General features: G+C 37.3%; 1 protein-coding gene across 1 annotated transcript in view; it reads right to left on the bottom strand.

Moving 5' to 3' along the window:
* LOC140522799 (uncharacterized) overlaps positions 1 to 10,520 on the bottom strand; it is a 42,884-nt gene extending 32,364 nt beyond the window's left edge. Inside the window, exon 1 of the mRNA XM_072638053.1 lies at positions 10,418 to 10,520. Coding sequence (XP_072494154.1) covers positions 10,418 to 10,520 — 103 coding nt within the window. The remainder of the gene's footprint in view (positions 1 to 10,417) is intronic.
* Positions 10,521 to 13,991: the final 3,471 nt, after the last annotated feature.

The following is a 13,991-nucleotide window of genomic DNA, read 5'->3' as shown; positions in this document are numbered from 1 at the left end:
TCTTTTTAAAAAAAAAATATTTATTTTGAGCTTTCAGCATTCACTTCCACAAAATTTTGAATTTCAAATTTTGTCCCCATCTTTCCTCCTCCTCCTCCCCCAGGACAGCATACATTCTGATTACCCTTTCCTCCAATCTTCCCTCCCTTCTATCACTCCCCCATCCCCTTCCCTTGTATTTTCCTGTAGGCAAGATAGATTTCTATACCACATTGCCTATATATCTTATTTTGTAGTTGCATGTAAAAACAAATTTAAGATGCATTTTTAAAACTTTGAGTTCCACACTCTCTCCCTTCCTCCCTGCCCATCCACCCTTATTGAGAAGGCATGCAATTCAATATAGGTTATACATGTGTGGTCGTGCAAAACACTTCCATAACAATCATATTGTGAAAGACTAACTATATTTCTCTCTATCCTGTCCCACCCTCTGGTTATTCTATTCTCTCCTTTGACCTGTCCCTACATCAAAGTGTTTGCTTCCAAATACCCCTTTCTCCAATCTGCAGTCCCTTCTATGATCCCTTCTCTCTTATTCCCTTATCTCCTTGCTTTCCTGTAGGGTAAGATAAACTTCCATATCAAACTGAATGTGTATGTTATTCCCTCCTGAAGCCAAATCTGATTAAAGAAAGGCTCACTTATTCTCTCTTTCCTTTCTTCCCTTTCATTGTAAAAGCTCTTTCTTATCTCAGTTATATGAGATAATTTACTACATTCTACCTCTCCCTTTCTCTTTCTCCTAGTACATTCCTCTCAACACTTAATTTCCTTTTAAAGATATCATCTCTTCATATTCAGCTCACCCTGTGCCCTCTGCCTCTGTCTCTCCATACATATACCTACACATATATACAGATATACATATACAAACATATATTCCCCTCCAACTATCCTAATACTGAGAAAGGTCTCATGAGTTACAAATATCATCTTTCCATGTGGGAATGAAAACAGTTCAACTTTAGTAAGTCCCTTGTGACTTCTCTTTCCTGTTTACCTTTCCATGCTTCTTGTGATTCTTGTATTTGAAAGTCAAATTTTCTATTCAATTCTGGTCTTTTCAAAAAGAACACTTAGAAGTCCTCAATTTCATTAAGGTTCTATTTATCCCCCTTGATTTATAATTCTCAGTTTTTCTGGGTAAGTGATTCTTGGTGTTAATCCTATCTCCTTTGACTTCTGGAATGCCATATTCCAAGCCCTCAGATACTTCAGGGTAGAAAATGATACATCTTGTATTATCCTGATTTTGTTTTTACAATACTTGGATTGTTTTTCTTTTTTTTTTGGCTGCTTGTAACATTTTCTCCTTGATCTGAGAACTCTAGAATTTGGCTACAACATTCCTAGGAGTTTTCCTTTTGAGATCTCTTTCATGAGGTGACCAGTAGATTCTTTTCATTTCTATTTCCCTCTCTTGTTCTAGAATATTAGGGCAGTTTTCCTTGATAACTTCTTGAAAGTTGATGTCTAGGCTCTTTTTTTTCACCATGGCTTTCAGGTAGTTCAATAATTTTAAAATTATCTCTCCAGGGTCTCTTTCCAGGTCAGTTGTTTTTCCAATGAGATATTTCACACTGTCTTCTATATTTTCATTCTTTTCATTTTGTTTTATAATTTCTTGATTTCTCATAAAGTTATTAGCTTCATTTGCTCAATTCTAATTTTTAAAGAATTATTTTCTTCAGTGAGTTTTTGTATCTCTTTTTCCAGTTAGCCCACTCTGCTTTTCAAGGCATTGTTCTCCTCGTTGGCTTTTTGGACTTCTTTTGCCATTGAGGTTAGTCTAATTTTAAAGGTGTCATTTTCTTCATCATTTTTTGGGGGATTTCTTTTAACAACCTGTTGACTCATTTTTCATGATTTTCTTGTATCACTCTCATCTCTCTTTCCAATTTTTCCCCTAGTTCTCTTCCTTGATTTTTGAGTTCTATCCTCATCTGAGACCAATTTCTTGGAGGCTTTGGATGCAGGAGTTGTGACTTTGTTGTCTTCTTCTACCTGTTTATATTTGATCTTCCTTGACACCAATGGTGTAAGAAAATGCCTCTTCACTGAGAAACTAGGAATCTATAGTCTGTTTCTTTTTCCCCATTTGCTCCTTTCCCCAGCCTTTTGAACTCATTGTTAAGTGTAGGGCTCCAGAAGCAACATCTTCTTTAACAGTGACTGCCACTACCCTGGTGCTAGTGTTGGCGCTGAGATCAGGGCTGGGGTTGGACCTTGGGCCAGATCACACTCCCTTTTCAGCCAGGTGAGAGACCCTTCCCACTGACCTTCAAAGCTATCTTTGGCATTTATGGATTGAGAAGTTTGGAAACCCCAGCATTTGCCAGTGATTCAGTCCCCTAAGGACTGCTCCAGCTCTGTCTGCCCCCACAGCCCACACCAAACTGTGTTTCATTCCCAGTCTTGTATGATAGACCCTTCCTGTCAATATTGCAGGTTGTTTTACCCTGGAAATTTGCTTCAGTCTGTCTTTTTGTGGCTTCTGCTGCTCTAGAATTTGTTTAGAGTCATTTTTTACAGGATTTTTGAGGGATTTGGGGGGAGAGTTCCAGCAGATCTCTGTATGTTGCCATCTTGGTTCTGCCCCACTCCCACCCCTGCTCCTAATAAAGCAATAAATAATTCTTTCCTTGTTAATATATAATGACTTTGAATTTGCTGACCATTTGCTCTTCTCTCTTGAGGAAATTTATCTTTCCCTCATTTCCTTAAGTCACCTAATTGTGAAATCTTATTCAGATTAGTAGAGTCAGAATTAGGTGCTTATAAGCAGGAGGAGTAGTCCTCACTATTACATTCCTATGAGAAACTGTTAAGGGAGTGCTATGATAAGCCTCAGCATCTCCAACTATTATTGTTGTTTTCATTACCTCTTTCTTTAACTTTCTCATAAAAAATGTTTCTCATATAGTATCTAAGTGAATACTTGGGTCTCTCTCCACTAGGCCACATAGAGTCAGTGGGATACTGCTTTCTGCACTAACACCTAATACCTACTTTCTGACTAATACCTATGATTTCTACCAATCTACATTATCTATCCATACTCCTCTAGCTCCTTAGTCATTGATTCTCACTATCCAATATACTAATGATTCTTCCATTTTTTCAGGTGAATTGACTTAAAATATCAGTGACCTCCTGATGGGTAAAATTCTCAGTTACTTCCTTAAGCACTGTGTGCCCCCTGCCCCAGTTCTCCTTCTTCATTCATAGTATTGGATATGTGTCTACATTCCTAGAAGCCTCCTCCTATAAATTTGTTTCATTTTCCTCCCATGCATCTTCCTTCTAGTTGTCTGGGCCCCAATCAATCTTCACAGATGCAAGGGTCGCATCCACTTTCCTGTTGTTAACTTTCCCCTTTTCCTTTTTTTCTGAGCTACTCTCACAACTGTCTTTTCTGTTACCATCCAATATGCTTTTTCTTGCTCTTCTAAAAGAAAGTTTGGATGCTGTAGCTTGAAAGCTTCTTTTGCAAATCAGTTAATTCCTTTTTCAGCTGAACCTTTTCCTCCAGCAATTTGTCTCTACTTTTACATATAGTATGATAGCTTGTTAACAATGTCCATCTTTTTCTATATATCTCTGCCATTTCTTTCCCTGATTCTATTGGTATTCCTTGCAAGCATTTCTAAATCTCTCGGTTCTCCCTTCTGTAGCCTTGGTTCCCAGTTTTCATGAAGTCCTGTGCTTTTAGCCCATTCTCTCATGAGGAAGGAATAAGGTAAATCCTCCCATCCCAGAATATTTCCTTTCCTTCCCTAGAGTCTTCCTGTCTCCAAGTAGAAGTTTTATATTTTGTGATCTCATCCTTGTCACCATTTGTAACACCAATGTGATGCCCACAGCAGGCACTATGAATATGCATGTGTACTTCAAGGATAAATTCACAAAATATAAACTCTTCCTCAAAGAAGAAACTAAGGCATTTATTCAATTTATACATTATTAAAACACCAGAAAGACAAATCGACCATAATAACAAAGAAATCTATACACATTATCAATGTAGGGTTCACGACCATCCTTAAGCCTTCACTCTATCAGGCCTCCTTACAAATAAACTCCCTTAGGCAAAATCACTCCCTCTCTCACTCATACTAGCTGCTCTGCCTGCTCTCTCTCCCAGCTCTGCCTCACTCTGTCTTAGCTCCTCCCTTCCAGCTCCATCCATTCAGCAAGTTCTTCTCACCATTGGCTCCATGTGACTTAAGCTTTGGGCTGGGACAGAGATCAAAGTAGGTCACATGGGCCTAATAAAAGGCAGGGAAGATCTTCAAATTCCCTTACCATTACAGTGATCCCATGCAAGTCACTTAACCTCTATCTGACTCAATTCCCTTACATGTAAAATTGGGATAACAATGTCTCCTACTTCCCAGGATTATTGTAAAGACTAAATGAGAATGAGACTTCCAGTATTTTAAGTCATTATTCTACTTTGTCTCTGGAAGCAAATACAAATACATGAATGAGAAAACTTTCTTTAAGCACATACTATATGAAAAGCATTGTACCATATTTGTGATTTATAATAGGAAAGGTGGAAAAGGAGATGTGAATGGGAACAAGGGAGGGAAATAAGACAGTAGAGAAATCTCAAATTACTGTTCTCTTCTGAAAGGCCTTTCAGATAGCAATACATACCATCTAGATCAAAGATTCTATATTCAATATGTGACTCACTTCTTTATATTCTGCATCTTTCTTAGCAAAGACAGCTCAGCATTGCAGTGTTCAATAACTGATGAAAGAATCTGAGCCAGTGGATAAATAAATGACTAGCAGTCCCTTCTTTCTGGATCTGCCTCCAGATTTCTGCATTTTATTTGGATTATATTTCTAATCATTCAGTGAAAATTGTAGTTAGAGAACCTTTCAAGGACCTACACATTCATGTTTCTGCAAATATAAATTGCAGAATAGATGCTAGCTTGTATTGATAGAAAATTACTTCACCAAGCCAGTGAAATCATAGGTCTGGTCCTTATCCCTATTATTCTATATAAGACTTAACAACGTTAATGGGGTGAGAAGCAATATGAACTAGAAAGTGGCACTTGAGTTCTTAAGGAAAAAAAAATTTCTGAGAGGTGGAGATGAGGAATTGATGGAATCAAAGGAACAGATTAGAGGAATTGGCCTTAATGGTGAGAAGGTTATTAAAAAAAAAACAAAGACTCTATGTAGCAAAAGAGAAGAGAATGTATGATTATGTAATGGGGTTTTGAAATATAAACAAGGGGAGAAAACCTGAAAGGGTGGAGGAGGGTTCATGTGGGGAGTTTGAGGAGGGAAAGAAGGTTTCAGAATATCTGTGTGAGTTGGATAAAAACTTCCTTAGGGAGGAATGAAAGGATGAGATATTTTTGGAGGGGCCAAGTTAAGATTAGATTCCTGGAAACATGTAGTCACTAACTTACTCTGAGTCTGTTTTCTTCTCAAAAGAATCAAGTGATTGGACTAGATGATCTTTGAGGTCCTTTCTGCTTAACATTATATGATTTCTATTGCCTCCCTTCCCCTAGTTACCACCACAGTACTCACAGAATGTTCAACTTTCTTGTTCAAGAATAAGACAATCTTTCTGTCTCAGAGAAGGTAGTTTTATTTTCAAATTGTTCCTTGGGCTTCAAGTGATAAACAGTTTTATAGCCCTTTTTTGATGTCTCCAGGTACCTCACATTTTCCTAGACCATGGACTTATACTTACAATTCCCACAATTCATCCTGTCTCCATTTTATTTGAGTATATTATTATCTCCCAGTTATCCTGAGAAAGTGATGGATGTCATAGCTTAATGATAAAGGGAGCTTTATTTCTTTTAAAAAATTTACTCTCTGACTTCCAGAAATGAGAACATTTCCTGAGAGATCTTTTGTAAAATTAAAATTTATTTTTTAATATTATCAAGCACTATCATTTTGTCTTTCATCCCCACCCCCACACAACCTCTTGCTATAAAAATGCATAATTACAAAACAAATTTCTATATTGACTATGTCTGAAATCTTTTTTTTTAAATTTAAAATTCCAGAGGCTAAAACATAACCTTCCTTGATAAAGTTTTAGTCTTGAGGCAAACCAGAGAGTATTTCATAACGCCGAGTGATAACCCTCTAAACATAGGTATTTATATACAATAAGATTTCTGACAGTCTGAAATACTGGATCATAAAGTGTATGGAGTTCACAAGAGATAGCTGAAAGTGAATTCCCTGAGAAGGTGAAACAGTCAGAGCATATAAAATATATGAGGTATTGAGACTAAACTGTGCCTTCATGCTGCTGAATTATGACTTCTTAAAAGATTTTTTTTGGTCCTCATGTCTCCTTTGTTCTCCCATAACAATGTCCTATTTCCCCAATCTGAGTCAACCTTGATAAGGAAGAATTCCTATGCAGCTATACAATGGCATGGTCTGTGCGTCCAGCAAAATGTTCTCTCAAGCTTTTTCTGGAACCCTTGAATTTCTGTTGCCAATATCACCTCATTTCTACTCTACAGCTTTTTTTTTCTGTTGAAATAAACCTAGGGAAAATCTCACTTGAAATAAAAAGAGACAGAGATATTGCAGTGACACTCTATAATAGATGCATAACTGCAGTCTTTGGTAACAGGCAGAGACTCTGAGACACGTGGCTATGGCCAGACAGGTAATTTCATGGGAAGATTCCTGGTTGGCCCAGCATTACATATTTTTAAGGAGAGATGAGCCAAATAAATTATAAAGACCCTTAATGGATCCAGTGCACATTTAACCTAAGGTTTATAGGTGATGGCAAAAGCTAAATCCCTAGCCTGAAATGCCATGCAGCTAATAAAACTTCTGTCTCTTCTATGCCTAGCTTTAATAGCACTTTAAATGAGAAAACGAAAGATATCACACCCTTTAAACAGCCAGGGCACTTGCCTGCAAAAGGTCCCCATTACTCAAATAGGAACACAAGAAACGTCTGTGTTGAAGCTCTGTCATGTTGATGCATGCCTATCCCCCAAGGTTATTCTGAAATTGCTGGGCAAAACAAACAACACTTGGGCTAGAGTCTGTTTGGAAAATGACTTTCGGTGGAATATGTGGGATTAAAAATACAGTGACAGAAAACCTAGGAGATCCTGCCTAAAACATGGAAGCCTCTCCTTAAAGTTAATTGGGTCCAACATAATGCTGGCAAGTGCTAAATACTCATCACTTTACATGGCAGGGGCTCTACTTATGGGTTGCTAATCATGTTTATGAGAGTTGAGACTAGGACAAAACTTTTTGCTTTAGGGATTTACTAGGTGAAATATTTTTAATAATTTTATCTCAGGAGATGGTGTGTTTCCCTTCACTGAAGGTCATTCAATAAAGGCTGGATGATGCCTGCTTTTTTTTTTTTTTTTTTTTGCTTTTTAATAGAGGAGATGTATGTGTAGATATGGATTGAACTAAAGGTCACCAAGATCCCTTAAGACCCTAAAATTCTGTGATTCAATATGACATTTTAAGGAAAATGTGCCCTCAGAAGCCTAAAGCAGAAGTACTTGCTGAGGCTTCTGTCTGTTTTCAACTCAATGACACCAACAATTATGATATAATACATAGCACTTTAATATTTGGCAAAGTCGTATATACATCATTTTAGTAGATCCCCACAACAACCCTGTGAAGCAAATACTGAAGATGTTTATATGACCATTGTACAGATGAGGAAATTGAGGCTCAGAAAATGACTTCTCCAGTCACACAGTTAGCCTTGGTGGCAATCAGTTAATCATAATAGCTGACATTTATGTGAAATTTTGAGATTTAAAAAAGCACTATATATTTATCTCATTTGATCCTTACAAAAATCCATTGATGCAGGTGCTATCATTATTCTTGTTTTAGAGGCGAAGAAATTAAAACTGAGTTTAAATGCAGTTGTAAGGTGGAAAAAGGCAAATTGAGATTTAGCTTCGAGAAATATTTTCCTGACAATCAGGGCTGTCCAAAAGTGGAATGGGGTGATGAATTCCCACTCCTTGAAGGACTTCAGAGGCTAGATTACCACTTGATGCATATATTATAGCAGGGATTCTTTTAGTGTATGTATTGAATTAGATGACTGATGAGGTCCTTTTCAACTTGTGATTCTGATTCAGTGGTTTGCCAAGGTCACAGCTGGTAAGATTTTTGTTTTTTGGAGGGGGGAAGGCAGGGAAATTGGGGCTAAGTGACTTCTCCAAGGTCATACAGCTAGTAAGTGTCAAGTGTCTGAAACTGGATTTGAACTCAGGTCTTTCTGACTCCAGAGTGGTGCTCTATTCACTTTCTTTTTTTTTTCTGGTAATGTTTTGAGGTGGGATTTGTACTTAACCCTTCTTGACATGAAGTCCTGCAATCTATCCACTATATCGTATTTTGTCATTCATTGTCTCTTTCAGAAAAAAAAAACACTTCATAAATACTAATTCTATAAAGAAAGCTATGTGCTAGATGTTGGGAAGAAGTGACAAGTTGAAAAAAAGGCATGGTGTCTATGCTTCTGTACTTTATATTCTACAAAGGTGATGACACAAATATATAAAATTATATTTATAACATGATAACACAATACTGCATAATGCATATATTAGAAAGTTATGAACAAAAGTGCTATCTAAAGTCCAAGGGAAGATCTGATAATTTGCTTCATATTCATGTTAACTTCAATCTTCCATTCTGAGACTTAAATATGTACTTTCTTCAGGCCCATGTCCCTTTTTATCTCTTTCTGATGGATTGGTATGTTAGTAGTAAGGGTAAGATGGGTGAACAGACAGATATTGTAGAACTAGAATATAAGGTTCTTGAGGTCAGGATTATTTTTTTGTCCTTGTACTGCCTGACAGTGCCTTATATAAATATTTGGCTCTTGATAAAGGTTAATTGCATTATGACAGCTGTGTGTGGCTCCTTCCTTCTTGCAACTCTGAATATTTTTTTTCTGCAGGCATAAGTATAGTACCTAGAATCCAAATATGATGATAAATGAGTTTTTTTAGGGGGAACTGTCTTTCAGGTAGCTGGTTACTACTTGCCCCCTTGGAACAAAGTGTAGGGGCACACTCAGAAAATAATATATGTGTAGGGTTGGACAAAGTGTGTTATTAAAGGATTTGAATATTTCCTTTGTAAATTCAGACAGCTTCTTCCTCTGAATGGAGCTTTCACACTCAAGTCTATGTATCCTTACATACTATCTGAGTAGTTAATGTATATTAACATTAGGAAAACATGCAGAAATACAACTAAACTGAAATTAACTCAGATTGCTTAGGTCTTTAAACTAGTCATGCAATACAACCATCTTCCTGTAATCAAGGTTCCTGGAATCAAATGTATTGCCTAGTACTCTTAGGGGTTCTCAGAGATTGGGAATAATGGTAACATAGACTATGGAGGTCAAGGAGGAAGGATATGGGTTGATGCTGGACCCCTGGATCATAGCAAGAATAAAGACAAGATTGAGAGGAGAACCTGGAAACAATTCTAAAATATGACCGAAGATTCAAAAGATGAGGATAACTACTAGTTGCTTTAGTAGATACCATACTAGAAAGTCTATGGCAAGACAAGAGCACTAGGGGGAAGTCTGTTTCTGTTGTGTATTTATTCATCTGCCTTGTCTTGGTGCCAGTGCTATGTAAGTAGCTAACTGAGTGCAAGTAGCATTCTGTTTTAGTCCGAAGGGCATTCTGGTAACATTTTTTATTCCTACCAGTTTATTCATTAAACATCATTGCTTGCTCAGTAATTTGCTTTCCATTAGGATGAACATGCTTCTCCAATTTGCCTCCTAATTTCTTTCTTCCCTAATGCTTGTAAACTCCCTACAAATCTAGTATTGCTTCTAACTTACTCTTTACTCATCCCTATTCTTATCTTCTCCCTGTTCACTTCTCCCATTACACTTTTGGAATCTTGTTTCATTGTGAACAACCAAACATAAATTTCTCTTTATTATGGATTTGTTCCTCCTATGCCCATTCTATCCTTGTGTTAATGCTTTCCCCAAATTGCATTACTTTTCATGTACTTATTGTATGTATTGTCTCCCTTGGTAAAACATAAGATTCTTAAGGACTGAGACTGTTCCATTGTTGCTTCTGTACCCCCAGTACCTAGCACAGTGTCTGTCATATAGTAGTTGTCTAAAATTTCTTGATGATTAATTAATTATCTTTCTTCTAAGGACTCCAACATCCAACTGCTATCCCTAATGCAGGACACTTTTCTCCTTACTATGACTATCTCACTGAGTATATTAGGAAATTTGACATTTTGACTCCCCACTTGCATTTCCATACTCTGTTGCTATCACTAAGGACCTTTTCCTTTAAATTTCATACTACCCTCCTTTTCCTGTTGCTTGTTACAATTATATACTGACCATTTGTCCATTTTCTCACTTTTCCCGTAACTTTGGCACCTGCATCACAAACTTTATTTCCATTTCTGTTCCTGACATTTTCTTCTATGCCTTCAGTGTTCATTTTGATGATCTCTGTATATCCTATTATTAGAGTTTCTTGAACTTCTTAATTCTTGTGACCTCTAAACTTCATTCTACTTCAACCACATGCCAAGATACTTTGAAAATGCTTCATCTTCAAAATCCAGAACCACTACGCTTCTTCAGCAATCTACTCTCTTTCATATTGCTCAACCCCTTACTCCTCTAATACTTATTCTTCACTCTTATTTTAACCTTTGGGGGGCAGAGCCAAGATGGGAGAGTAGAAGGATGAACCTGTTTTAACTCTTCCCCCATAACCCATAAAATACCTGTAAAAAATGAATCTAAAAAAATTCTAGAGCAGTAGAAGCCAGAAAACGATAGAGTGAAAGAGATTTCCAGCTTAAAACAGCCTGGAAGTCCAGCAGGAAAGGTCTATCACACCAGGCTCAGAAAGGAGTGCAGCCCAGCCTTGGCTGTACTGCATGACAGCAACAGGGCTGGAGCAAGCTTCAGGGCACAGAATTACAGGTAGCAGCTGTGGTTCCTAGATTTCTCAACCCACAAATGCCAAAGAGATCTTCAAAGGTTAGTTAGTTAGTTTTTCACCTAGGTGAGAGGGGGGCCTGGGTCCGGCCCCAGTCCCAGTCCCAAGGCAGTGGCAGTCACTGCAGCAGCATCCTCTTTTGGAGCCCCTGGCCTAAAGACTCTGGGGGAATCAAGCAGCTGATCTGGATCTCAGCCCTGAGTGGAGTTGCTGGGGTGAGGAGGAGCAGTGGCACTGGCATGGTAGAGCTGGTCGTAGCTATGGAGAGGGAATCCTGCTGTCAAAAACTGGCAGAAAAGAGTGCTTGTGGTTGCTCACAGACCAGAGTGCAGGCCAGGAGAGGAGTAAACTCCTCTCCTTTGATTGTGCCACTTTGGAGGAACCGAGAACTTACAGGTCCCTCGAGTATACCCTCCACTTGACAAAGGACTCAAAAGTCAAGTAGCTGGTTTGGAAAATGTCTAAAAAAAGGGAAAAAAGACTATAGAAGTTTCCTTTCTTGTTGAAAAGGTATTTTCTTCCATTCTTTTGGATGATAAAGACATCAAAGTGAAGGCTTCTACATCCAAAACCTCCAAAAATTACACAGTGGTCTCAGGTCGTAGAAGAGCTCAAAAAAAAAAAGATTCTGAAAATCAAGCAAGAGAGGTGAAGGAAAAATTGGGAAGAGAAATGAGAGTGAAGCAAGAAAATCATGAAAAGCAAGTCAACAGCTTGCTAGAGATCCAAAAAAATGCTGAAGAAAATAACACCTTTAAAAAAATACTAACCCAAATGGCAAAAGAGGTCCAAAAAGCTAATGAGGAGAAGAATTTTTTAAAAAGCAGAATTGGCCAAATGGAAAAGGAGGTTCAAAAGCTTACTGAAGAAAGTTGTTCTTTAAAAATTAGAATGGAGTAGGTGGAAGCTAATGACTTTATGAGAAACCAAGAAATTCTAAAACAAAACCAAAAGAATGAAAAAATAGAATACAATGTGAAATATATTATTGAAAACACAAGTGACCTGGAAAATAGATCCAAGGAATATTGCAGCCAAATTCCAGAGTTCCCAGGTCAAGGGTAAAATATTACAAGTAATCAGAAAAGAACAATTCAAGTATTGTGGAAATACAATCAAGATAATACAGAATTTAGCAGCTTCTGCACTAAGGGATTGAAGGGCTGGAAGTATGACATTCCAGAGGTCAAAGGAGATAGGATTAAAACCAAGAATCACCTACCCGGTGAAACTGAGTATAATATGTCAGGGGACAAAATGGAATTTCAATGAAATAGACGATTTCCAAGATTTTTGTTGGAAAGACCAGAGCCGAATAGAAAATTTGACTTTTCAAATACAAGAATTAAGAAAAACAGGAAAAGTAAGAGAAAAAGGAAAAGGTAAACAGGAAAGAGAAGCCTTAAGGAACTTATTAAAATTAAACTGTTTACATTCCTACATGGAAAGATGTTATTTGAAACTGAAGACCTTTTTCAGTATTAGGGTAGTTAGTAGGAATATATATATATATATATTATATATAAATGTTTTATATATATGTAGGTGTGTATGGGTATATATATGTATATTATATATATGTAGGTATGTATATGTACATGGGTGTATGTTTATATGTGTATATATATGTATATATATTAATAGAAGGCACAGGGTGAGATTAATATGAAGGAAGAATACCTAAAAAAAAAAAATTTACATTTGAAAGAAATGTACTAGGAATAAGAAAAAGGGAGAGGTAGAACATAGTAAATCATCTCACATGAAAGAGGGAAGAAAGAGATTTTACAGTTGAGGGGAAGAGAGGGAAGATGAAAGAAATAATTGAGCTTACTCTCATGGGATTTGGCTTTAGGAGGGAATAACACACTCAATTGGCTATGAAAAGCTATTTTACCCTGCAGGGAGGCAAGGAGGAAGGGAATAAGAGAGGGAAGATAATAGAAGGGTCAGCAAATTGGGGAAAGGGATAATCAGAAGCAAACACTACTGAGGGAGGACAGGTCAAGGGAGAGGATGGAATAAATGAAAGGTAGGATAGGACAGAGGGAAATGTGGTTAGTCTTTTCAACATAACTATTATGGAAATGCTTTGCATTGTTACACATGTATGACTTGTATTGAATTGCTTGTTTTCCCAATGAGGGTGGGTGAGGAGGGAGGGAGAGAATATGGAACTCAAAGCTTTAAGAACATGTGTTAAAATTGTTTTAGCATGCAACTGGAAAGTAAGCTATACAGGCAATGGAGTATAGAAATCTATTTTGCCATACAGGAAAATAGAGGGGAAGAGGGATGGAAGGAGGATGGGTAATAGAAGGGAGGATAGATTGGAGGAAGGGGAGGATAGATTGGAGGAAGGGGTGGATGTGGTGCATACTGTCCTGTGGTGGGAGGTGGGGAGAGATGGAAAGAAAATTTTGAATTCAAATTCTTGTGGAAGTGAATGTTAAGAACTGAAAAATAAATAAATTATATATTGAAAATATTTTATAACCTTTAGGCAGTGATGTGGCACAATGAAGAGCTATGAGTCTGTAGTACAAAAGACCTGAGTTCAAATCTGGCCTTAGACATTTAGTAGCTGTGTAACTCTGAACAAATCATTTCCCTTCTGGCTGTCTCATTTTTCTGAAATATAAAGTGTGGATAATAATAACACCAATCTGTCAGGATTGTTGTGAGGATTTAATAAACTTATTTTTATAAAACATTTGGCATAGTGCCTGGCACATATTATGTTCTTAATAAATGCTTTTTATTTCCTTTCCTTCAGATCCTTAATTCTTCCTTTTCACAATAAGGAATTTATAAAGCACTTATCATGTGCCAGGATCTGTGTTAAGTACCAAGGGGAGAAATATGAGTAACAAAAGACAGCCTCTATCTTCAGGAAGCTTACATTGAAGAGTATTTAAATAGGGGTAAGGTGGAAATTCTGGAGTTAGGAGAAGGGCTGGG

This window comes from Notamacropus eugenii, chromosome 2, assembly GCF_028372415.1.
Source record: "Notamacropus eugenii isolate mMacEug1 chromosome 2, mMacEug1.pri_v2, whole genome shotgun sequence".
Taxonomy (NCBI): domain Eukaryota; kingdom Metazoa; phylum Chordata; class Mammalia; order Diprotodontia; family Macropodidae; genus Notamacropus; species Notamacropus eugenii.
Note: the sequence above shows the minus strand (reverse complement) of the source record. Positions and strands in the feature narration are given on the sequence as shown.